Source organism: Equus quagga, chromosome 7 (genome assembly GCF_021613505.1).
Source record: "Equus quagga isolate Etosha38 chromosome 7, UCLA_HA_Equagga_1.0, whole genome shotgun sequence".
NCBI lineage: Eukaryota > Metazoa > Chordata > Mammalia > Perissodactyla > Equidae > Equus > Equus quagga.
Window position 1 is genome coordinate 22,502,267 of NC_060273.1, and position 25,754 is coordinate 22,528,020.

The 25,754-nt window shown below is 48.6% G+C and overlaps 1 protein-coding gene across 3 annotated transcripts in view; it reads left to right on the plus strand.

Annotated features, from left to right (window-relative positions):
* The window catches only part of ITGAL (integrin subunit alpha L), a 63,441-nt gene extending 38,673 nt beyond the window's left edge, over positions 1-24,768 (plus strand). For 2 of the 3 annotated variants that reach the window (XM_046668591.1, XM_046668594.1), the window contains 20 exons: positions 1,657-1,808; positions 2,149-2,286; positions 3,004-3,201; positions 3,362-3,492; positions 4,649-4,809; positions 4,915-5,066; positions 7,157-7,246; positions 10,124-10,180; positions 10,272-10,345; positions 10,700-10,841; positions 12,727-12,837; positions 13,265-13,344; positions 13,455-13,541; positions 15,204-15,279; positions 19,710-19,823; positions 20,061-20,117; positions 20,205-20,312; positions 20,952-21,047; positions 21,788-21,898; positions 23,270-24,768. In XM_046668591.1, coding sequence (XP_046524547.1) covers positions 1,657-1,808; positions 2,149-2,286; positions 3,004-3,201; positions 3,362-3,492; positions 4,649-4,809; positions 4,915-5,066; positions 7,157-7,246; positions 10,124-10,180; positions 10,272-10,345; positions 10,700-10,841; positions 12,727-12,837; positions 13,265-13,344; positions 13,455-13,541; positions 15,204-15,279; positions 19,710-19,823; positions 20,061-20,117; positions 20,205-20,312; positions 20,952-21,047; positions 21,788-21,898; positions 23,270-23,443 — 2,309 coding nt within the window. In that variant the 3' untranslated portion in view covers positions 23,444-24,768. The remainder of the gene's footprint in view (positions 1-1,656; positions 1,809-2,148; positions 2,287-3,003; positions 3,202-3,361; positions 3,493-4,648; positions 4,810-4,914; positions 5,067-7,156; positions 7,247-10,123; positions 10,181-10,271; positions 10,346-10,699; positions 10,842-12,726; positions 12,838-13,264; positions 13,345-13,454; positions 13,542-15,203; positions 15,280-19,709; positions 19,824-20,060; positions 20,118-20,204; positions 20,313-20,951; positions 21,048-21,787; positions 21,899-23,269) is intronic. The other variant, XM_046668593.1, reaches the window with a different exon arrangement.
* Positions 24,769-25,754: the final 986 nt, after the last annotated feature.

A 25,754-nucleotide genomic window follows, 5' to 3' on the forward strand; every position in this document is an offset into this window, starting at 1 on the left:
AAAATTGGTGCTATTCATCTTGCATCTACCTTTCTTTTATTTTGACTTTTGGTGAGGAAGATTGGCCCTAAGCTAACATCTGTTGCCAATCTTCCTCTTTTTTTTTTTTCTCCCAAAGCCCCAGTACATAGTTGTGTATCCTAGTTGTAAGTCATTCTGTCACTCTAGTTCTATGTGGGATGCGGCCAAAGCACGGCTGGATGAGTGGTGTGTAGGTCCATGCCCAGGATCCAAGCCAGCGAACCCCCAGGCCACCGAAACAGAGCTTGCAAACTTAACCACTGGGCCTCGGGGCCGGCCCCTGTGTCTACCTTTCTAAGGGAGGCTGCCCTCTGTGATTTTTTTTTCTTTTTCTTTTTTTGACGATATTTACTAAACAAATATTATGTGCCAGACACTGTTCTAAGTGCCTGACGTGTATTAACGTATTTTATTTCATCTTATCCTCACAACAACCCTGTGAGTAGCTATTTTTATTATCTCTATTTCACAGATGAAGAAACTGAGCCCAGGAGAGGTTAAATAACTTGCCTAGGGTGACAGAACTGGTAGGTAGAGCCCAAAGACGTGCACTGTGGTGCCTGCACCTCTGCCTTCAAGGTGCTTATCTGTTCTTCAGCATGCTGCAAAATAGCTGACAATGCTACTCACTAAAGAAGAAGAGAGAACCTCAAAGTTTTATCTCTAATTAGGTGCCCACCCCTCTATACACACACACACCCCTACATTCATATATATATTTTTAAATCCATGATTTTGTTTAATCCTCAAAACCACTCTCTAAGGTTAGTACTATCTCCATTTTTTTAGATGAGAAGACTGAGGTTCAGAGGCATGAAGTAATTTTCTCAAGATTGCACAGCTTGGAAGTAGTGCCACTAGGATTAAAACCTTGTCTCTCTGATTTCAAAGGGCAAGTGTTTCACCCTGGGGCTTCAGGAATATACATGAACCAATAGGAGCCTCTCCATCCTTCCTTTCATGTGCTGTCAACTCTCAGACATGGCTGTTTTTCTCACTTGCTTTCGACTGCTCTAAACAGAGAAGATCAAGTTGGGTCGGTTAGTTATCTTTTTAATCAGCATTCCTGTTGGGTGGCTGCTGGCTCTGGCCCAGTCCCTCACCCGGTTTCCTGCAGCGTTTCCTCAGACATTCCATCAGTACCGCGACAGAGGGGAGAGACACTTACCACAGGAGCTGTGAAGTATGAAGATAGCCTGAAGGGGGATCTTAAAGCAGGAAGTTTTTTCAAGTCTCATGCTGTATTTTTAATATTTATGCAAACTTTGCATTCTTCTTACTAATATATCCCATTTTAGTTTATTACTTAAAAGAAGTGTAGTCTCCCTTAACAACCCTCAGGTGAACTGAGCCTCAGGAGGGTGCACCATATTTGCCCCGTGGTACGTGGCTGCTTTTTCCTGGGCATGTGTGTTGTCCACCGTTTCAGAAACGCAGCCTTGGACCAAGATGGTGGATTTGTACCACTCAGAGCCTGTGGCTCCTTTTCTTAGGAGAAAGTCTTCTGGCTCTTTCAATGCGTCTTTGCTACTAACCCAGTTTCCCAGGTCTCTGCCCCTTTTGCCCCTGGATTTTACCTTCTTCCAGCAGCCACTGTGTTTCTAATTCCAAGCCCCTTGATCTCTCTCTCCTCAGGTTACACCGTGGCCTGGCTGCCCTCCCGAGGGCTCCCATCACTGCTGGCAGCTGGAGCCCCCCGATACCAGCATGTGGGGCGGGTGCTGCTGTTCCAAGAGTCAGAGAACAGAGACCACTGGAGCCAGATCCAGAAGATAAATGGGAGCCAGGTGAGCAGGGCCCAGGGCATCTGCAGATCAGGGGCTGGTAGAACACTAGTTATGCTCCCTGTGTCTCCTGAACACTTACCCACTTACTGGGCCGCAGACCCTGTGCCAAGCACTGTCACATTTGTTCCTCACAAAACCCTCTGAGGTAAGCTTTGTCATCTCCACTTGCCTTTAAGAAACTGAACCTCACAGAGCCCAACTTGTCTTAATTCATATCGGCTCAAAGTGGGGTCCAGGACTTGAGCCTTCGTTTGAGGGATTGGAATAAGAGGGCTGTGGTGCAGCTGAGGGAGGGGTCCTGCTCATGGGCTCTTCCTCCGACGTCTTCCTCTCCCTGCAGGTCGGCTCTTATTTTGGTGGTGAGCTGTGTGGCGTTGATGTCGACCAAGATGAGGAGACAGAGCTGCTGCTGATTGGAGCTCCTCTGTTCTATGGGGAGCAGAGAGGAGGCCGAGTGTTTGTCTACCAGCGAAAACAGGTGCAGACCAGGACATTGAGCTGAGGGGGTGGGAGAAACATTCCCAGGTCTATTCAGGTCACACTTATTCTGAAAGGTTGACCAGCTCAGTGGCACAGCAGCTAAGTTCACACATTCTGCTTCGGAGGCCAGGGGTTCACAGGTTCGGATCCTGGCTTGTCAGGCCATGTGGTGGCAGGTGTCCCACATATAAAGTAGAGGAAGATGGGCACGGATGTTAGCTCAGGGCCAGTCTTCCTCAGAGAAAAGAGGAGGATTGGCAACAGATGTTAGCTCAGGGCTAATCTTCCTCAAAGAAAAAAAAAAAAGTTCTGAAAAGCTATCCCTGTCTGATCATGTGTTAATCAGACCTTTAGAACAACAGACAAACAATGACTAGTAATCACTGGGGTTGACTGTGTGCAAGGTCCCATGCCAAACCTTTATATATATGAGACCTCGTTTGATCCTCACAATCACCTGAGATACCGTGAGCTTTACCTTACAAATGGGAATGCTGCAGCTCAGCAAGTCTGGGTAACTTTCCAAAACGACGAGGCCACACAGATGGCAAGAGGTGGAGCTGGGACTTGAACTCAGGTCAGTCTGAGGCCCCATTCCAATTCTGTGAGGGACCACATGTGACATTTCTTTAGCGTTCTTCACTTACACGGTGCCTCACCCTGTGAAAGCTTGCTGAGTGATTGAGGTGGCACCTGTCACCTTGCTTCTTCCCAGCTGGGGTTTGAAGTGGTCTCAGAACTGCAGGGGGATCCTGGCTACCCCCTTGGGCGATTTGGAGCAGCCATCACTGCCCTGACGGACATCAATGGGGATGAGCTGATGGACGTGGCTGTGGGAGCCCCTCTGGAGGAGCAGGGAGCTGTGTACATCTTCAATGGGCGCCATGGTGGGCTGAGCCCTGAGCCAAGTCAGGTGAGGTGCCTTGCCTCCCAATCAAAACCCATTTCCAGGCACCTGGAAGCCTCCAAACCCAGCTTCTCTCCCCAGCCTGACTCTGCCCACCCTCCAGCCTGTCCTCTCCCTAGCTTAGCGTGAATTTTTCTCTTAGCGTGAATTTTTCTCTTGGTCTCAGAGGATAGAAGGAACCCAGGTGTTATCAGGAATTCGATGGTTTGGACGTTCCATCCACGGGGTGAAGGACCTTGGAGGAGATGGTCTGGCAGATGTGGCTGTCGGGGCTGAGGGTCAAGTGATCATGCTGAGGTAAGACGGGGACTCCTGAGTCCCGCCTAATGATAATTTCAGCTCCCATCCTTTGAACAGTTACTGTGTACAAGGCATTGTGCTAAGAACACTTATAGGCGTTAGCTCATTTGGTCTCCCCCACCCCTGTGAGATAGGGTTATACAGGCTCATGTCTTAGTCCAGGTGAAACAGCTGCTATTCAGTGACAGACTGGGATTTGAACCCAGGCCTGTCTGACACTAAAACCTCCTAGAGAAGCAACCTCACGTGAAGGCTTTAGAACCTGGTAACCTGGATTCAAGTGGAAGCTCTCTCATTTACTTCTTGGGTGATTTTAGCCCAGTCACTTAGCTTCCTAGGACCTCAGTTTCCTCATCTTTGAAATGATGGTGACACTTCCTGCCTTACCCATATCTTAGAGTTTATTGGAAGCATCATGTGACAACATAGAGTGAAGAGATATTTATTGAGCACCTGTTATGTCTTAAACACTGAACCAGGCACTAAGTATAGAGTGTATGTGTGGGGACACACATGATAAAAGATTAAACAACTAAATAGGTAATTACAAGTTGTGACAAGTGCTGTGAGGGGAGTGAACAGGGTACTGAGAGGGAGTAGCAGGGGAAACCCACTATAGATTGGGAGGCCAAGAAAGGCCTGTCCGAGGAGGTGATATTTGAGCTGGGACTTGAAAGATGAGAAAGAGCCCAGCTTGCAGAAATCTAGGGTAAGAGCTTTCTATGTAGAAAGCCCAGGTTGTGCCAAGGCCATAAGGCAGGCAAAGATTTGACGTGGCTGGAACGTGGTGAGCCGAGGGAGAGTGTGCTAGGAGATAAGACTAGAGAGGCTGGCATGGATAGGAAAACATTTGGATTTTATTCTGAATATTGTGTGGCCTCAGTGAAGGGTTCTAAGCATGGAAGGAGCTCAATATGATTTCTCTTTTTAAAAGCCCGCTCTTCTGTGTGGAAAATGGGTCAGAAGGCTACTAGAATAAATGGGGAGCTGCCCTAAGTCATTCTCATTATTATCATCGCTGCAAGGAGACAGTGACATTGAGGTCTGCTTTCGGGAAAGAGCGTCCTCTGGCCTCTGACAGATGGAGCCCCATGTCTATGTGGTCCTGGCAGTGGAGGCTGAGGGGGAGAGTTGGTTGCGTTCTGCCCTGCAGCTCGCGGCCTGTGGTGGATGTCATCACTCTGCTGTCCTTCTCCCCGGCCGAGATCCCAGTACATGAAGTGGAGTGCTCCCCTTCAGCCAGCAACAAGAAGAAGGAAGGAGTCAACATCACAGTCTGTTTCCAGGTCAAGTCTCTCATCCCCCAGTTCCAAGGTCAGTGCTGTTCTCCTGCTCCCTGGAGCAGCTGCTCGCCCCAAATCCAGGCTGATGATGCCAGGCTCCACCACCGTGCAACTCCTGCCTTTCCGCTCTGCCCAGGGCTCCTGGTTGCCAACCTCACTTACACTCTGCAGCTGGATGGCCATCGGACCAGAAGCCGGGGATTGTTCCCCGGAGGGAGAGATAAACTCAGTGGGAACACAGCTGTCACCCTGGTCAAGTCCTGCACTGAGTTTTGGTTCCACTTCCCGGTAAGGGAGCCAGTGAGATTGCTCAGGGAAGTGAAGGGGCAGGGGAGCTGACTGCAGTGAGAGGCAGCGCCGGCTGCAAGGCTCAGCAATGTCACTGTCCAGCTGCGTCACAAGTCACTTTGATCTCTCCATACTACCGTTTCCTCTACTGTACGCTAGTAGTAATAATACCTTTAGCATATTTTCTTCTAGTCCTTAATCTATCTACAAAAGTGGTTTTAACATGATTACAATTGTAAAGTACTTATTTTTTTTCCTCCTCTTTTCATACATCATATATTAATGCTGCTACCCAGCTTTCATAATTTTTTTTTGAGGAAGATTAGCCCTGAGCTAACATCCACCACCAATCCTCCTCTTTTTGCTGAGGAAGACTGGCCCTGAGCTAACATCCGTGCCCATCTTCCTCTATTTTATCTGTGGGACGCCTGCCACAGCATGGCTTGACAAGCAGTGCATATGTCCATGCCTGGGATCTGAACTGGTGAACCCCGGGGCCGCTGATGAAGAACACACGAACTTAACCACTACACCACTAGGCCAGCCTATAATTATTTTTAATGGCTATGGAATATTCAATCTCAGTGGTATATCATTATTTGCCAGGTACACATGGTCATTTATTATTAACATCCATCCCAGAAAGATTTTTTTTTTTGAGAAAGATCATCCCTGAGCTCTGCCGCCAATCCTCCTCCTTTTGCCGAGGAAGACTGGCCCTGAGCTAACATCCGTGCCCATCTTCCTCTACTTTATACATGGGACGCCTGCCACAGCATGGCTTGACAAGCGGTGCCATGTCCACACCCGGGATCTGAACCGGCAAACCCAAGGCTGCTGAAGCAGAATGTGCAAACTTAACCGCTGTGCCACTGGGCTGGCCCCAGAAAGATTTTTTTTTAAAAATGGTAGTTTAAACAATTGCTAAAATACCCAAATTCAGTTTGCTTTTAATAGTCCTGTGCAAAATAGGATTGATATTTACTAAATTATCCTGGTCTCATAAATATTTCATAAGAGACTGAGTATATGATTGGTGTATAAGATTTTCAAGTTTGTTTTATATTCTTTTTTTAAAAGATTTTATTTTTCCTTTTTCTCCCCAAAGCCCCCCAGCACATAGTTGTGTATTTTTAGTTGTGGGTCCTTCTAGTTGTGGCAAGTGGGACGCCACCTCAACATGGCCTGATGAGCGGTGCCATGTCCGCACCCAGGATCTAAACCAGTGAAACCCTGGGCCGCCGAAGCGGGAGCATGCAAACCCAACCACTCGGCCACAGGGCTGGCCCCTGTTTTATATTCTTTATTGTGGGAAATTTCAAATACACAAAAGTAGAAAAAATACTTTAATGAACCCCTAAATACTCATCACTCAGTTTCAACAATTATCAACTCACAATTATTGTACTCATACCTCAACTCAGTGCCCCTCTGCCTCTTCGCGCCACCACCCGCCATTACAAGATTTGGAAATTTTAAACATAAATTTGCCAGAGAACAGCCTCTGCGACATGATGGAAAGACTCTAGACTTGGAAGTTGGACGGGTTTGGGTTCACTTACTAGTTCTAGTCTTTAGGAAAATTCCATCAACTTTTTAGACCTTATTTTCCTTGTCTTTAATGTGGGGATAATAATGCCTACCTCTTGGGGTTAGTAGAAACTTTAGGTGAATATGATTTGAGTGTCTACAAAGTGCCAGTGTCAGGCACTTGTAATGACATAAAAGACTAGGACCTGTCCATAGTTATTCTAGAATATTCTTTTTTTGTGTAAACTTTGATAATGGCTGCCTAGAGCAGTGTGACAAAAATTCAGGGGCTTCTGTTAGGACTCAGTGGGAAGAAGTCCTGTGGTTGATTAGCAATATCTGCCATGGAATGGGGGCTGAGGACTGACACTTGTGCTAAGCAGCAGCCCTGGGCAGATTATGAACATCTGAAACGTAGTAAACATACTTCCAGTACTGGTACGGAAGACAACTAATGACTGGAATTTCATCATTTGTAAAGTATGGACGAAGTGTGCATTTAACTGGAAGTGTGCTAAAGGCTAAACTCATGACATAGGTTGTATTCTTTTCACCCTCAGGTGTGCATTCAGGACCTCATCTCTCCCATCAATGTCTCCCTAAATTTCTCTCTCTGGGAGGAAGAAGGGACACCGAGGGACCAAAGGGCGGTAAGAAGAGATCAGCTGAGGGAATTGATAGGAAGTAGGGGAGAGTAGAAATTCAATTTAGCAAGACTGTATTACACAGGAGGCTTTTGTTTTAAGCAGTAGAAATCAAATATGGCTTACTTAAGCAGGAAAGGAATTTATGCGAGTTTGTATTTAAGAGAAATTTGGAAAAGCAAGGCTGGGAAGAAGGGGAATGAGGGTGGGGGCTCTGAGAGGAGGGAACAATGGATGGCCTCCTCAGGGCACAACCCATTCAGCGAATCTGCTCCAGGTCCCCGCCGTGCAGCAGCTTCAGACCTCATCAGGCTCTTAGCACTGCTCAAGTTGCAAATTCTGGGAGAACACTTCAGAAGGCCGTGGACCACCCCTTATCTGTGGAAGGACAGGGCACCCTGATTAGCCTTCTTGCCCAGGTGTATTCAGTTGAGAGCAGGTAGTTCCTTCAAGGGCAAATTGGGGTGCTATTATTATGTGAAAGAAGAAGAAAACAACATCTACCCTAGTCTACCGGACCACATACTCCCCACCCAGTGCCAAAAGTCTCATTTCCTTTTCCGAAATCCTGGACATTCAGCTGGTAGTTTGACTTCTGTTGGAAAGCAGCAAGGTCTGGTGGAAAGAACCTGGGCCTGGAAGCCCAAAGATGTGTTTTTGTTTTTGTTTTTTTTTCCTGGCACGAGTATGAGCACATTCTGTCCCTCTCTAGGACTATGTCCCCATCTATAAAATGAGTTCCGACATTGTGTGGCCTCTTCCAGAGCTGGAGCATGCTGACTGCTAAGTGCACTCTTTCTTGTGGCTTTTGGCAGCATGCAATGAGTGTGCACCCCTCCCCGCCCCACACATGCTCACGCTCCTGAGATTTGAAGATAATGATGGGATGGTGTGTTTGTGGAAAATTAAAGCCCCTGCCCACTAGATTCTCATCATGCACTTAAGGAAAGTTGATTGAGCACCTGCTTGGGCTAAGCCCTGTTCTGGATACAGGCTCCACTAAGGTAAATAAAACTCAGTCCCTCCCCGTAAGGGGCTCACAGGCTGCTGCTGGAAGTCAAGAGACAGTTACAACATGCTGTGATAAGGCCACAGTAAAGTCAGATACAGGGTGGCAACAGTCTTATGCCACATATTTGGGAGATAAGGAAAGCCTTCCCACAAGAGGTTATTGACAGTTCCCAGGTAGGGAACGGCAGGTGGGCATTCAGAAAGAAGGCATAATGTGAGCACAGGCATAAAGATGCCAGGGGGTTGGTGTGATGGGAGCACAAAGCGAGGGGGAGGTAGAAGAAGAGCACATCCCTTCCCTTTAAGAACATTTCCTGAAAATCCACATGATGCCCACTTACATCTCATTGGTCAGAACTTAGTCACGTGGTCACACCTGACTACAAGAGAGCCAGGGAAATATAGTCTGTCCACGTGACCATGTGACCAGATAAAAAGTGGAGGCTCTATGTTAAAGGGAGAAGGTGAGGAAGGATATACAGTCGGGAGACAACCAGCAGTCTCTACCGTTGGCACTAATTAAATGCCGAACTGGGTGATGTAGGAACTCCAGGTAAAACAGAGACCAGAGGTCACAGTCATCAAAAGAGGCTTCCTGGGGGAAGTGTCATTGGCTCCGGATCTTGCAGAATGAGTAGACTTTGGGTAGGTGGAGACAGGAGAGGCCAGGGGAAGAGCCTGAGGAAAGTTATGGTGTACGTTCAAGGGAAAGGGGGAGCTGGGCGTAGCTTTGGCAGCACAGCTGAGCAAGACAGAGGCCCTGGATGGCCATCTGGAACTGGCTGTGGTCCAGTGGGTGATGGGAATCTGTGTAGGAATGTTGAGGGTCAGTGGTCAGCAGTCAGCAGAGGCCACCAGGACCCTTGCCCCTCAAGGAAGAGTCTGGAGGATGCTTGGCAGGTGGCCTGGAAGCAGAGGAGGCAGGAGTCTTTTTAGAACATACAGCTGATAACCTATAAAATACTTCTGTGACCCCATCACCTCCAGGATAAAGTCCTAACTCCCTAACATGGCCTGCAAGGCCCAGGGAAGTCTAGACCCTGCTTCTCTCTCCTGCCCGTTGTGACACACAGCACTCCAGCCAGTCTGCACATCTTCCTGCTCCTTGTACAGACTCAGTCTCTCTTGCCTTGGGCCTTTTGATAGACTGTTCTTTCTTCTTCCATCTCCATTCTCCTCACCAGGCCTCCCACTCATCCTTTAGATTTCAGTTCAGATGCCATTCCTTCAGGAAGCTTCCCTGATCCTCAAGTGTGAGATAGGATTCTCTTCTAAATGCTTTAAGTATACCCTGTACATTTCTGGAGGGAACACTTGAAGATTTCCTCAGATTGGGAAGGCAGGCAACGTGTCTGTTTTGTTCTCTAGTGTATACCCAGTACCCAGCATGGGGCCTGGCCCAGAGCAGAAGCTCTGGAAATGTTGAAAAAACTGGCCTTGATCTGATAAGAGATGGAGAGCTTTTCTAAAGGGGAGATGGGGTTGGCAGAGGAGAAGCACAGTGGGAGCTAGTCGCAGGCAGGTGAGTCCAGAGGCAGCGCAGCAAGGCATTTCTGCCAGGGGAGGAGACAGGCTAGGAGGAACTGTGGGAGCTGCTTTGTCAAGGCCCAGATCTTCTGTCCGGGAGAGGGAATAGCCACCCTGAGCCTCAGCCTCCCTCAGGGAGCTGCCACTGCAGGAGGGCTACACAGATGGCCTCGGGCTGAGTCAGGAGGATGGGGCCTGCCCTGGGAAGGCATTGGCTCCTGGGAGTGCAGACCACAGCCAGCCAGCTGAGCCCCAAGCCCTGAGCCCCTCCAGCTCTGTTCCACGAGTTCTGCTGCCTGAACTAACCTTTCCTGTCTCCTGGCCCTCTCACTCGACGGTGCTCAGCAGGGCAAGGACATACAGCCCATCCTGAGACCCTCCCCACACTCGGAGACCAAGGAGGTAAGAGGGGAAAAGGGGCAGAGAGGTCAGGTTCAGGCCCTCCTGGGTCTGGGGGCCTGAGCCTCCTAGTCCTTTCTTCTTGGCCTTTTAGATCCCTTTTGAGAAGAACTGCGGAGAGGACAAGAAATGTGAGGCAAACCTGGGGCTGTCCTTCTCCCCTACAAGGTCTGTAAGGCTTCCAAGCCTCCCAGCCCCTGGGCCCTCCTATTCCACTCTGTGTTTTCCTGAGGTATCTCCTGTGCGCTAGAAAGAGTGCTGGGTGTGGAGTCGGAAGACCCCCGTCTGTGCTCACTAGATGTGTCATCTGGGCCTTGGTTTCCTTCTCTGAGACATGCAAGGCCCTTGTGGCACTCCTGTCAGGATTAGATGAGATCACAAAACTTAAAGCCTGTGTACCGGAGCATATTTTTTTGTACTTACTTTTTCTGGCCTACCAGATCACTCAGTTCTTAAACTCCCTGACTCTGATCCTGCTTCCTTCACTTTGGCCCCCACAACTTTTCTCTGATCTTCCCCCAGATCCAAAGTCCTGCGTCTGACCCCCTCTGCCAGCCTCTCTGTGGAGTTGACACTGACCAACTCAGGAGAAGACGCTTACTGGGTCCGGCTCGGCCTGACATTGCCCCGGGGACTGTCCTTCCGCAAAGTGGAGATGCTCAAGGTGAGCAAGGAGGCAGGGCCTGCCCACATGCCACGCTTGACTTTGCAGCTTCTGCTGGACTGTAGAAGACTCAGGCAGCCAAGACAGCCTGAAGACGTGGGCAGCAGCTGGCATGCAGAGGACTTAGGGCCATCTGGGTTTTCAGCCTGTTAGCCACTGTTGAGCTATGTGACTTGAGATGCAAAGTTCCCTCTCTTTGGGTCTCAGATTCCGCAACCAAAACGTGAGGCTGGGGACACTCGCAGGGTCAGTGAGAGGGTCATGTGAAATAGAGGGTGTGACAGAGGCTTGTGGAGCTGGCGAGTAAGATGTGCACAGGTTTAGTGAGATCGAGCTGTCTCTCTGCTAGTGGTGACCAAAGTGTTTTGAGGGATAGCCTAGGTTGTTTTAAATACAACTTTTATTTTTTAAATTATTACTACAAAAGTAATACACGATCACTACAGAAACTCGGAAATTACAGAGAAGTCTAAAGAAAAGACAATGAGCTCTACTTCCACAACTCAGCAGTTACTACGTTTAATATTGTGGTGTTCATCTATATGCAGATGAACAATTACATTGTATGTTTATTTATTCTATATTTGTTTTGACCAATTGGCATTTTGCTCTCCACATGGTTGTTTTTCCTACATCTTGTTTTAAAATTTTTTATTGTGCTAAAATATACATAACATAAAATTTATCGGTTTATCATTTTTAAGCATACATTTCAGTGGCGTTAAGTACATTCACAATGTTGTACAACCATCACGACTATCTACTTGCAGTACTTGGAGCTCTCTACTCATTGAGCAATAACTTCCCACTCCCAGCCCTTTGCCCCTGGTAACCTCTAATCTACTTTCTGTCACTATGAATTTGCTCATTTTAGATATTTCGTGTAAGTGGATTCATACAATATTTGTCCTTTTGTCCCTGTCTTACTTCCCTTAGCACAATGTTTTTGAGGTTTATCCATGTGAAAGCATGTATGAATTTTGTTCCTTTTAAAGGCTGAGTGGTATTCCATTATATGGATCTACCACATTTTGCTTATCTGTTCATCCATTGATGGACGCTTGACTTAATCTTATACAGCAACATCAAATGCTTCCCTAAGGGGCATCAGAACTTGACATCTGGCATCAGACCTGCATTCAAGTTCCTGCCAGATCCTGCTGTCACCCAGTTATGAGACCTTGGAGAAGTCTCTTAACTTCCTTGAGCCTCTTTTTCCTTCTCTAATTCCCTTCCCAAGTTGAGGCTGAAGTCTGACCCTCACAGATTGTGATGAAGATGAATGGCTTCATGCTGCTCAGCCCAGGATCAAGCTCCTTTCCAAAATGGTTGTGGACTGTGGAGATGTAGCAGCATTTTAACGATCTCTGCGTGTTCTCTTCTGTGATTTTCCCGCAATTTACCGAACCATTCCTATCTCTTTGAACTGTTTTATTATTTCCAGTTTTTCATTATTATAAATAATGTTGCAGTGGGCAGCCCTTTGGCTGAGTGGTTAAGTTTGCACACTCTGCTTCGGCGGCCCAGGGTTTTGCTAGTTCAAATCCTGGGTGTGGACATGGCACCGCTCATCAAGCCATGCTGAGGCAGCATCCCACATGCCACAACTAGAAGGACCTGCAACTAAAAATATACAACTATGTACTGGGGCGCTTTGGGGAGAAAAAGGAAAAAATAAAATCTTAAAAAAAAAAATAGTAATGTTGCAATGAACATCTTTGCACTAAACCTCTGTCCATGCCTCTGGTTCTTTGGCCCCACTTCTCTGAGAATGGGCCCTGGCAGGGACAGAGCCCTGCAGTAGGTAGGCCCTGAGGGTTGGTGGCCTCTGGGAACTCTTGGCCTCACCCACTAACAAGCTTGTTCTCTCTCTTCTCCCGGCCAGCCTCACAGCCAGATACCTGTGAGCTGTGAGGAGCTTCCTGAAGAGCCCAAGCTTCTGACCAGGACCCTCTCTTGCAACGTGAGCTCTCCCATCTTTAAAACAGGCAGTTCGGTGAGTGCTTTGAGCCCCTAGAACCAAGCAGCCCAGGGACTGTGAACTCAGGAGCGGAGGGAGCTCCTGGCTCTGGGGAAGTGTGCAGGTGATTGGCCAAGAAGGGCCTACCCTGCCCACTGTCCCAAAGGGAATGTGGCTAGAGCTGCTTTGAGTCATGTTTGAGAGCCTGGACTTTGGAATCAGACAAACCTGGGGGTGGGTTATTTATTTTGTGAACTTAGACTCATGACTTAACCATTTGGGACCTCAGTATCCTCATCTGTACCTGGGGAGAAAACACCTAGCCCAGTGTTTGAGATGTAGTAAGCACTCAATAAGTGGTCACTGTTATTATGGCTATTGGACAAGGGGGCTGTGAGGAGCTCAGGCTGCCTCCTGAGGTCCAGGCCCTTTCCTTCTTCATTCTCCTCTCCTTCCCTGCCAGGTTGTTATCCAGGTGATGTTTCATACGCTGATGAACAGCTCCTGGGGGGACTTTGTTGAGCTGCACGCCAATGTGAGCTGGTGAGCAGGCCCCAGGACGGCCCCTGCCAGCATCTCCGCCCTGGCCTCAGACTGTCACACAGTCCTGACCAAGCCCTTCTAACACTGCCCTCTACCTTACCCAAATGCAGTGAAAATGAAGACTCAGGCCTCCTGGAGGACAACTCAGCCACCACCAGCATCCCAGTCCTATACCCCGTCAACATCCTGACTGAGGAGTAAGTCCTGAGCAGCCGTCCAACCCTCTCTTCCTATTTCAGCCTCCCCACCCAGGGCCCCAGCCTTGCTCCCCAGGGCTCTCCCTCAAAGCCCTCTTCCTTCCCAAGAGTCCCCCAGGGATAATTACAACTGATTCCAGCAGCATTTACTGATGGAAGAAAAAGTACATTGAATGCTGACCTTCTGTGAGACTCTGTGCCAGCTGCACTGCACAGCTGATGGCTTTCCCTGGAGCTTTCAACACCTCACAAGGATGCTGTGCCTCTCTCTGTTTTCCTAATGAGCAAACTGAGGGTTTTACTAATGAACTCTCCATTTTACTAATGAACAAACTTGCTCAAATTTGTACTGCTAGGAAGTACTGACACCAGTATCTGAACTTAAGTCTGACCCCAAAACCCCAGCCAAGCTCTTTACTGTTTTCATCTGGGCTAGATTTCCTCCCTTCCTGGGGCCAGCAGTGCTAGAAGAGAAGGGAGGGAAGTTTCCATGAGGGCCTTTGCCCACAGAGAGCTGATGGTCACACAGGAGAGCCCAAACTCATGCACGTAGAATCAGTGAATCTCAGAATGTTGTGGCTGGAAGGACCCATGGGGATCACTAGTTTGATTTTCTTATTTTCAGAAAAGGAGATTAAGCCAGAAAAGTGGAGTGGCTTTTTTAAGTAGGCTCAGTGAGATGAGGACAGGGACAGTGTCTGAGCCAGTCTCTAGTGCTTTTGAACACAAGTGCCAAACAGAATGATATTGTCTGGCACAATCAGAGGCACTCACAACTAGAATATACAACTACCTACTGGGGGGGCTTTGAGGAGAAGAAGGAAAAAAAAAAAGATTGGCAACAGATGTTAACGCAGGTGCCAACTTAAAAAAAAAAAAAATAGAATGATATTGTCTGAAGTGTGATATGAGATTAGAGCCAGGAAAGATGATACAGGTCAGAGGAGAGATGGAAGGGGTCACGGAGATGTTGAGGCTTAAACTAGGCTCTAGAGGATGAGGGGGTTCAGGTAAGGGCCAGGAAAGAGGGAGGACATTCTCATCAGAGAGAACAGCATAGGTGAAGGCAGGGAGGCAGCAAACAGTGGGGCGGATCTGGGGAGCAGGGAGTGGGCAGGCTCAGGAGAGGGCAAGTATGTGCCAGGAAGCAGCATGCAGGCAGACTAGGAAGTGGGCAGGTCCAGATATAGGGGGCTTTGGATCTGACCTTTGTGGGCAGCAGGGAGCCATTGATGGATTCTGAGTGGGTGAGCGGCTGAGTTACTGAGTAGTAAAGTGAGGAAGGTCAGTGGAAGGATGGGGTGGGAGAGGGAGCCAGAGGCTGAGCAGCCATCTAAGAGATGAGCAGTGGGGCCCAGAGTACAGTGGAGACTGGTGAGGTGGTACGTAGTGGGCGGACTTGGCTCCAGAGGCATACCGCCTGGTTCCGGTCCTGGTCCTCCATTGCAGGACTTGGATAAGAGGCTGCCCCCTTCCATGAGCCTTAGTTTCCAAAGGGAAATAGCAGGGCATCGTAGGGGTGAAATGAGATCATGCCTGTGCAGTCCCTAGCACAGGGGCTGGCAACTCAGAGGCTGTGCCTGGCCCAGGCCGCCCTGTCCTCCTGGAGACTGGCTTCCTGTCTTCTCCACCTTCTACCTCTGCTCTTCTCTCTCTCCACAGCCAAGAAAACTCCACACTCTATATCAGCTTCACCCCCAAGGGTCCCAAGATCCACCATGTCAAGCACATCTACCAGGTATGAACCTCAATGTGAAAAGATCCTTATGTTCAGTTACACATTCATGCAGCCCCATCCTGGGGACCAGGGATGCAGAGACCAACCAGACACAGTCCCATTCTCGAGTCCAGCCCCCCACCTAGTTCATGATCCTTTCCATACAGCCTCACAGCCTCCACTGAAATGCTTCCGGGGTGGCATCCTCACCAACTCCTACCCACCACTGGATAAATTATTTATAGACTCTCCGAACTTGAGAGCCAGAAGGGCTCTGAGAGAGAACCTTGTTTTTCATTCCAACATTTAACGAGCCACTGTTTACTTTGCTAGGTGCTGTGGCAGCAGCAGATAAAACAGGGTCCCTGACCACTCAACTAACCAAGTCCTGTGTCTGGTGCTTTATATATTGAGCCCCCTACAAGTCTCACATCAGCCTGTGAGATCCCTATAGTAGGCACTGTGGTTCCCATTTTACCTATGAGAAATCTGTGGCACAGACAGATTGGGTAACTTGCCCAAGTTACACAGCTAATAAGGGGAAAGGTCAAATTCAAGCACTTATTTGAGTACCAAAATCCATGTGTTTAACCTCGAAAAGAATCTGTCACTTCTCATGCCGTACGCTCAGTGCTGTAATAGCACTCTTCATTATGGGAGCTCAGAAGAGGGAGAATCTAAGGCTTGAGGAGTCTAAGCCTTTCTGAGAGGTCATCTCTGAGCCAAGAGTAGGCATGGACCAGGTCAAGAGCATTGTCATTTTACTGTGGAGGAAACTGAGGCCCCAAAGAGGAAGTGTGTCACTCAAGGCCTCACTGGAGTTGGGGCGGACTGGGAAAGGAACCCAGCAGTAAAGGGACCCCAAGCAGTTTAGGGCCCTTTAGGATAGAGGCTGGAGCCATCTCACCTTGATACTTCAGTGAGGGAGAGTGGCCTTTGGGAAGGTCAGATGCCCATTTGCATTGAAATAGAATGTTTTGAATGGCCAGTTGAGTTGGCTTCTAATGCTGTTCACTGGGATGGCGCTAGGTTCCCTAGGGAGGTTGGCCAGGCCAGGCCTTTTACAATAGAATAGTGAGAAGGAGTTGAGCAGGCATGGATCCAAACTCCAACTCTGCCACTTGTGCTCTGTGTGACCTTGGGCCAGGGACTTACCTGTCCATGCCTTAGTTCCCCCCTGTGACAAATGGGGATTTGGAATAAGAACTTGACAGGCGGTCCTGAGGTTTAAATGGGTTACTTACTCCCTATAGAGTGCTGGGCACGGTGTCTTGGGAGGTGAAGGTGGTTGTAGGAGCTAGGTGGGTATTGTGTTGTGGCCCTGAGCGTCCCCAACTCCTTTGGAAGCCTCCTTACATTCATGCCTCCTGCAGCCTGGAACCAGCTCAAACTCTTTGAGCTTCTTCTCTCTCTCCCTCCCCCACCCCAGAATAGTCATCAAGGCTAGATGCCTCCATCCATCTCACCACCCTCCGGCATCACAAGCTATGTGTTTGGCTCCCCACTCTCCTCCTCCAAGCAGCCACTCTTGCTAAAGGCCCTAATTGTTTCCATTTTAACTAAACCCAACACGGCATGAGACACTGGTGATCCATCGCTCTTTCGTAAGTCTGCCCTGTTAATCAGGCCCTTTTTGCCATAGGGAAGTTAGCTCTAATCACTGAGGTTTACTGTAAGCTAAACAGGCATGGACATCCAGTGAGAGCTGGACAGCTGGGCTACAGGCTCTCCTTCCTCATTGTCTCCTGCTCCCCTGGCTGGTTAGGAGCTTAGGCTTTTTGAAGCCCTGCCATTTAAAGCTGTGGGGCCTTAGGCAGTTTACTTACCCTCTCTGAGCCTCAGTTTTTCAATCTGTAAAATGATGAAGGAGATGACAATAGCACCTACCTTATGGGGTTGTTATGAGGAGCAAATGAGAAAATGCATGTTAGGTGCTTAGCATAGTGCTTGACACATAGGATATCAGTCAACACTGGCTGTTTTTATCATTATTATTATTATCACCATGATCCAATGAAGGTGATAGAGCCTAGTGGTTCCAGTCTCTGGAGTCACAGCCTAGGTTAAAATGCCAGCTCTACTTCTTGATAGCTTCAGACAAATTAGCTAATCGCCCTCCCTGAGCCTCAGTTCTCTCATCTGTAAAATGGGGATGTCAGTCCTACCCACTATATCAGAATGTTGAACAAGCTAAATGAGATCATGCATTTAGTGAGGATCAGAGGAGACCCAGCCCACGGCGTGTTCAGTAAGTGGTGATAGTTATTAGCTACCTGTTCCAGCCCTGTGTCTTGTGCTCTGTCGCCATCACCATTCCCTCACAGCAGGTTCGTGGCTCTGGGCTTGCGCTACTGCTTGCTCTGATTCTGTTAGTTTCCACCAGCTGTGTCTCACTTCCCACAGTGCGCATGCACCCCTTCCAACCGACAGATTGTCCCTCCTGCTCCTCCAGTGAACCTGTCCCTGAAACTTGGGACTCATCTCCACTGGGATGTCTTTACAGCATCTTTTTTTTTTTTTTCTTCTAACAGATTATTGAGCTATAACTCGCACCATGCAACTTACCCACTTAAAGTGTACAATTCAGTGGTTTTTAGTACCTCCACAAAGTTGTGCAACCATCACCCTAATCTAATTTTAGAACATTTTCGTTACTCCAAAAAGAAACCCTGTACCCATTTGCAGTCACTCCCCACTTCCTTCTCCCCCAGCTCCTGGCAACAACTACTTTGGTCTCTCTCTGCAGATTTGCCTATTTTGAACAGTACATATGAGAGAAATCATAAAATATGTGGTTTTTTGTGACTGGCGTCTTTCACTTAGCACAGTGTTTTCAAGGTTCATTCATGCTGTAGCATGTGCCAGTATTTCATTCATTTTTATTGCCAAATAATATTCAGTTGTAAGATAGGCCACATTTGATTTATCCATTCATCAATCAATGGACATTTGTGTCGTTTCCACTCTTTGGCTATTATGGATAATTCTGCTTGAACATTCCTGTTCGAGTTTTTGTGTGGACGTATGTTTTATTTCTCTTGGGCATGTAAGTAGGAGTACAATTGCTCCTCTTGAAGCTTTGGTCTCAACATGTTCAAAACTAAATTGATCATCTTCCCCTAAGCCAGCATCTCCTCTGACTTGCTTAGAATAGTTTAAAAGTACCTTTTCCTCAAACAAAACTTCCAAGTCTGGGCGAATTTTTCCCTCCTCCGTGCCTGGTCCCACTGCCTCCTCACATTCTGCTGTCTGCACCCTCTTCTCTCTTTTGTCCCTGCCACTGCTCAGACTCAGTTCCTCATCTTCTTGCAATGGGACTGTTGTCTCAGGTCCCCAGCATGGGCCTTGACCCGCCTTTCCCAGCTTCCTTCCATTTCCTGCCTGCAGTGGATGAAGCCCCCTGGAGCCAGCCCCTCCTCAGCTGCCTTCCATGGCTCCTCATTGCCTTCTCAGTAGTCCCCTGACTTCTTGCCCGCAGGCCTTCCAGGTTCCACAGCCTCACCTCCAGTCTCCTTCCCAGACTTATCTCCTCTCCCCTCCCCGTCACCCTGCCGTCTGGCCTGCTGTCCTGACTCCCTCATTTTCTCTTTCTGGATGGCTTCGCCCCGTCTTCATCTGTTAAAGTCCTGTCTGTCTTTTACAGTTAAGTTGAAATGCTGCCTCTGACATAAGGCCTTTTTAATTTTTTTTAACTGATATTTTAAAAGTGTCCACAAGTGTTTGTGGAATGCGAGAAGCCCTCACACTGGATATTTATCTCCCTGCTTGACCTCCCTGAGACTTTCACTCGTGCTAATCCTGTGTCACTTTCTTATACATTTCTGCGTCTTCCAGCACTAGCACAGATAGCTCTTTTGTATAAAAAGTATTCAAGAAATGTTTCTTAAATTAATTCAATGCACTTGCCAAAATTGGGTCTTTCCCAACCTACGTTATGCATATAATTTCTGCATCTATCCTTGTTAAATGTCATTCATTCTCACACTCATTCAAAAAACTACTTTTCTTGAGGCTTGTTATATGCTGTTCCGTGTCAAGCAGTAGGGAATTGCAGGTGAAATAAACCATAGTTCCTGTGCTCCAGCAGCTCTCACGGTCTAGTGGAGAGACAGACACATGGCAAATACTTTGCCATCCTGCTAGGGAGGTAGAGTGCTGTGGGAACACACGATGGGGAAGCTGCTCTATCCTTGGGGAGTCAGCCAAGCCTTCAGAGATGATATCTGAGCAGTACCTTGCAGGATGGGTAAGGGTTTGCCATGTGGAGAAAGCATAGAAATGTACATAACCCACACTGTAAGGCTTTGAGGACAGGGCCCGGGTGTGGTTGATCAGTGCCCACTGCCTAACAAAGAGTGGGCTCTTGGGCCTCGGCTAGTGAAGATTGGATCTGGGGTGCAGTTGGAGTGGCTGGCATTCCGGGCTCTGCAGCCCCTTTTCCTCTGTACCAGGTGAAGATTCAGCCTTCTGTCCATGACCACAATGTGCCCACCCTGGAGGCTTTGATTGGGGTACCATGGCCTCACAGCAAGGGGCCCATCATGCACAAGTGGAGAGTGGAGATGGTGAGTGCTGCACACCTGGGTGAGCTCATAAAGGGTATAGGTGTATGAGAAGGGAGTGAGGACGGATGAATTCTGTCGGACTCAGTGATATCTGAATCCGCTAAGGGCCAGTCGGGAAGAACTGGGATGCCAAGGTCTTATCTTGGGAGTAGGGAGGAATGCCAGGTTCCAGCCTTAAGGGGCTGGTGTCCTCTCTCAGTTCTGGACTAACTGAAGACCCCACCTCATCATTCCTAGGAGCCTCCTAGCACCTGCTACCGTGAGGATCTGGAGATGCCACCCAGTATGGCTGAGGTATGGGCATATGAGCTAAGAAATTGGAGTAGGGGCTGGAAAAAGTGCAGGTGGGAAGACAGGCTCTCTGACCCCTGCTTTCTTTAGTCCCCTCAGCCTTGTTTGCCTGGAGCCAAGTTCCGCTGCCCACTTGTCTTCAAGCAGGAGATTCTCATCCAAGTGATCGGGACAGTGGAGCTTGTGGGGGAGATCGAGGTGACACATGCTGGAAGCAGATGCACAGTGGTTTTGGGGGGCCTAAAGGGAGGGGGGTAGGCATCCCCACCATGTAGTCTTCCTGCATTTTTCTGTTATAGCTTGATGAAGTATCCTCGATGTTTACACCATTGCAGATGAAAGAGAACCATGATTTGTTTGAATTTTGCAGGGCTGTTTTCATGGGCCTACAGACAGTTCTTCTATGTTCTTTTTGTGTGTGTGTGAGGAAGATTGGCCCTGAGCTAATATCTGTTGCCAATCTTCTTCTTTTTGCTCAAGGAAGATTGTTGCCGAGCTAACGTTTGTCCCAATCTTCCTCTATTTTATGTGGGACGCCACCACAGCATGGCTTAATGAGCAGCACTAGGTCCACGCCTGGGATCCGAGCCTGTGAACCCTGGGCCGCTGAAGCAGAGTGCACAAACTTAACCACTGCACCACCAGGCCAGCCCCTTCTATGTTCTTTATAGGAAAAATTTCCTTCCAACAACGTGGAGTGGTACATTAGATGCCACAGTAGAGAACTGAGTAGAAGTGGTGCACCCCACTAGAACCCATTCACCTTTGCTCCCCATTGAGTTGAGGTGGGGGCAGCAGTGAGTGTGTTCTTAGTCCTTGTTCTCCACCCTCCCACAGGCCTCCTCCATGTTCAGCCTCTGCAGCTCTCTCTCCATCTCCTTCAACAGCAGCAAGCATTTCCACCTCTATGGCAGCAATGCTTCTCTGGCCCAGGTATCTCTCTGCCTCCTCAGTAGACCCTGGAACAGAGGTCAGCAGAGGGATCTGAGGAAGCCCAGGGCGGAGCTAGAGGAGCTAGAGCTGGAAGTGGGAGAGCCACACAGGAGAAGGGTGGGCATTGCATAGTAAGAACCACCCCACAACCAGAACCATCACCCTGGGCAGAGGCTTCCTGGGAAGCCGTGAGCTCCCCACCAGTACTGGTGGGCAAGACCACAAGGTCACCTGTCTGAGATGTGTCAGGTAAAGATCAGTTTGGTGGCAGCTCAGCAAAGGGGTACCCATCTCACAGGCAGAGTGTGAAGGGAAGGTGCTCTAAGCAGAGAGAGCAGCGAGGGCAGGGCTCAGAGTCGAGAGAGTGGGCAAGGCAGGTTTAAGAGCAGGAAGCTCACAGGACTAGAAGGGAAGTGGCGCTTTTAGCTTTTTACCTTTTTAAGGTAGGCAAAAGCCAGATTCTGGAAGGTTTGCATGCTGAGCTGAGATTTTGGCATTTTATCCCGCAGCTGAGGGGAAGCTATTTAAGGGTTTAAGGTGGGCCATGGTGCTTGTTTGCCAGTTGGTTCCAGTGGCTGCAGTGGGAGATATACTGGAGAGAGAGGATCTGGGCCCAAGCCCGGTGCCATGATACAGTCCAGACTGGAAATGCTAAGACCTAGAGATGGAGACCGGATTCATAAGAACTGTTAGGAGTGGGAAAGGTTTCTTCCCCGCTCTTCCCTCCTCTCCTCCCTCAGGTCATCATGAAGGTCGACATCGTCTATGAGAAGGAAATGCTCTACCTCTACGTGCTGAGTGGCCTCGGGGGGCTTTTGCTGCTGTTGCTGATTTTCATGGCGCTCTACAAGGTGGGAGCTTCTGGGAGTAACGGGTATTGCTGAGATAGCCAGGCTGGGGAAAGGGGAATGGGCAGGAGTCAGGGAGGAGAATGCCATGATCAGGGAGCTTTAAAGCTAGGAGGGGCCTCAGCTTACTTCCTCCTTCCACAGATAAGGCTACTGAGGCCCAAAGAGCAAGTGAGACTTCTCCCCCATCCTTCCAGCGAGCACTGGCAGAGCCAGGACTAGGTACCCAGGAAAAAAGACTCTCCCACATACAGAGGGCCAGGCACTGGGCTGCAGAGGCGCATACCACAAACACCATCCCTGCCTTTGTGGAGCACACAGTCCAATGGGGGAGACAGACAGGAACACACAAGATGAGGGCTCCACTAGGGGCCTGTGTGCTCTGGAGCCTATAACACAGGAGCCTAACTTAAGCTGGGGAGTCTGGGAAGGCCTTCCAAGAGGTGGTTGTTGAGTTGGGATTTGAAGGATGGGTAGAAGTTAGCCAGATGAAGAGGGCTGGAGGGCAGACATTCCACGTGAAAACCTCAAATATTCCAGAAAAGAGAACACAGAAAATCAAAGTTTCTTCCTGTTGCACCCAGAGGGTTGCCATTATCAACCATTTTGTTTCTCTTCTTCCAGGTTCTAAGTTTGTTGTTAAAATATGAGTATACGTGTGAGCATGAGAGAGAGAAAGACAGAAAAGTCAGCATATGTGTGTATATGTAGAAAATGTCAATGGCATAATACCATATATACCGGTTGAGCACTTGTCTTTTCCCTGGATATCTTGATGTCTTTCCATCTGAGCACAATTAGGTCTACCTCTTGTTTTGTAACCTGGGTGGTTTTCTGCTGTCTGGATGCCCCGCCTCTTATTGAACAAGTTCCCTATTGATGAGCATTTAGATTGTTTGTAATTTACGTGCATCTCTTTCAAACAATGTGACCAAAAGGCTCTTGTTACCCACTTCTTTGTACATTTGTCAAAATATTCTTTGGAATTAATTCCTAGAGCTGGAATTGCTGAGCCAAAGAATAGATATATATGTTTTGAGCTTTCAACAGAGAGTGCATGGCACGGACCAGGCACTAGCTAAGTGTGGGCTCTTACTGTTATTATTACTAGATGTTGTCACATCACTCGCCTCAGATATTGGTACATGACATTTTGATGAGCCTAAAGAATGAATTATGAACCCTACAGCTTTTTAACATGTTGCCAAGAACCAGGTGCAGCAGATAGCCTTATCCTATCCCTGGAGCGGAAACTATGGGTCTGTGGCACAATATAACTTATTAACATAAAGGATTCTGTCATGTTTTTCCGGGGCCAACTGGTGCAATGTGCTCCCGGGACTTTCTGCTCACTCAGTTTTTGTCTTCCTGTAGGTTGGCTTCTTCAAACGGAACCTGAAGGAGAAGATGGAGGCTAGCGCAGATGCCTCAGACGGAATCCCTGGGGAAGACTCCGGGCAGCCGGCGTCTGAGGAGGAGGCTATGGATCCGGGCTGCCGGGATCCGCTCCACGAGGAAGAGGCCCAGGATGGAGGTGGCAAAGACTGAGGCCTAGGCCTGAGGCAGAGGGCCCAGGACTGGACTTGGGATGCCTGGCGCCGGTCTGCCGCTACCTACATTTCACTGTGTGTCTTCGAGCAAGTCACTGCCCTCCCTAGGCCTGTTTCCCTGTCTTGAACATGGAGCTCATTCCTCCCTGCCTGCTTTTGCAGGCTAATGGTGAGGAGCCACTGAGGGATGGGCCAGGAAGGCTACAGAGGTGAGGCCTTGTATCAGATGGCCCTGGCTTCCAGCAGTCCATCAGTCCCTCCTAGTTTCCTCCCCTGGAAGAGAACGCCTGATCTAAATCTGGAGAAACTGTAGTGTCAGGATGCTCCAGGCCCTCACATCCACCTGCGCTTAGATGTCCATAGAGGCTTCAGACTCCCAGAACCTTACCCTGCACTATCTCCTGCCCGGAGTCCAGTCAGCTTTCCATTCTGCTGCCAGAGAACAAATCTGATCCATGTCACTACGTTGCTGCTGTAAACCCCTTGCCCTTTGCTAAAGACCAAATTCCTTAATATGCCTTCCAAAATCTGGAAAACTAGGCCCCTGTTGCCTTCTGAGCCTTCTCTAGAGACATCCCCCCTCCCTTTCTAACCTTCAGTTACATCAGCCTTTTTCATTTGCCAAGGTCCTTCCTGTCTCGCTGCCTTCACCCAGACTACTCCCTCTGCCTGGAACATTCCTCCTGCTTCCCTTTCCTGGCTAACTCTCACTCAGCCTTCAGCTCTCAGCTCACACGTCACTTCCTCAGGGCAGCCCCCCGACCCTGACTCAGGTGGGCTCCCATGTTGTACACGCTTACACGAGCCTGCACTTGTCCGTCATCGCACAGATCATACTTGTTCATCATCAGATGATTTACTTAATATCCATCTCTCAAATTAAACAGTGAACTCCATGAGGGTAGGGACCATTCTTGTCTTGTTCACCTTGGGATCCCTGGTGATACCACAGAGCCAGACACTAGTAGGTGCTGGAACAATTGCATTGAATTAGTGAGGGAGCCTGCAGGAAGACAGAGAAAAAAGTTTGGCTGGGCCGTGGCATCCCCATCCTTCAAGGCTCAGTCTTTCCCAGGCTCCTGGCCCCCTCCTGCCACAGGCCCACCAGGACTGCATCACACCCCACTGTGGTTCCCACTGTGAGACTGTGAGCTCAAAGCTGAGGACCATGTCTGTTCAGCTGGCTCCCCAGTGCCAAGCACAGTGCCTGCATATATTCATCCCATAAGTGTGAAATTCAGTCCAATTTTGTGATGTTTTCATGCTTGGTGTAACATTCCAGCCTGGCTCAATTAAATCAGCATTTCCTTCTCAACCCTTTCACTAAGTGGGAAAACAGCTCTTCATTTCCTTTCTTTTCTTTATTATTATTATTATTATTATTATTATTATTATTATTATTATTTTGCCATGATGACCATCAGAGACTGACCTGCACCTGACATTGTGAGTTAATTCAAAAGAGAAGCAGGGAGAGACACACAGAAAGTGAGAAAACGTTAGGTAAGCATCGACAATTCATTAAGACATGAGAATACACCCTCCCTGCCCTGCCTTTTTAGAGCAGCGATTGGAGGGGCCGGACCCTCAGGCCTCCCCATAGAAGGGACAGAGGGGACTAGTCAGTGCTGCCCTCTTGTGGTCGGTAGGACCCCGGGGGAATAGTGAGTAAGCCTAAGCCAGCTCAGAGTGCAGCGCCAGGAGGTAACATTCCGTTGCCCAAGCAGTAACCTTTGATGGCTCCCTTCTGCCCGTAGGGGAGTAAGTGAACATTCCCAAGCCTGGCACACAAGGCCCAGATCATTTCAAAGCATGCTGGCCTCTCCAGCTCATCAACCCTCTTCTGGATAAGCAAGGCATCAGGAAGGAAGAAGAGAAGCCCCTTTTCCCGGAGAGGGGAAAAAATGTTTTAACTGTCAGGAATATCACAGAACAACTAAAGGTATACGAAATTATCTGTAGGTCGCATGAAACATAAAGTGGTGATGGAATGGGTCATTTTGTCTAGGAACCGATGAGATGAGGAAAGCTTTGAAGGAGGAAGATTTTAATGGATAGAAAAGAGGTGAACCTGCTGGCAAGGGGAACAGCATGTGCAAAGGCACAGAGGTTCTATTAATTCATGCAGGATTTCTTGAGTGCTTTGAGTCGCCCTGTTCTGTGCTCAGAGGACAGGGTGATGAACAGACAAAGAAGTCCTTTTCCTCAGGAAATTTCACTCCCATGGGAAAACAGAGTAAAAAAAGTAGAAGTGTGGTTCCAGGGCCATGAAGATAAAGCAGGATAACAGGTTAGAGGTGATAGAGACA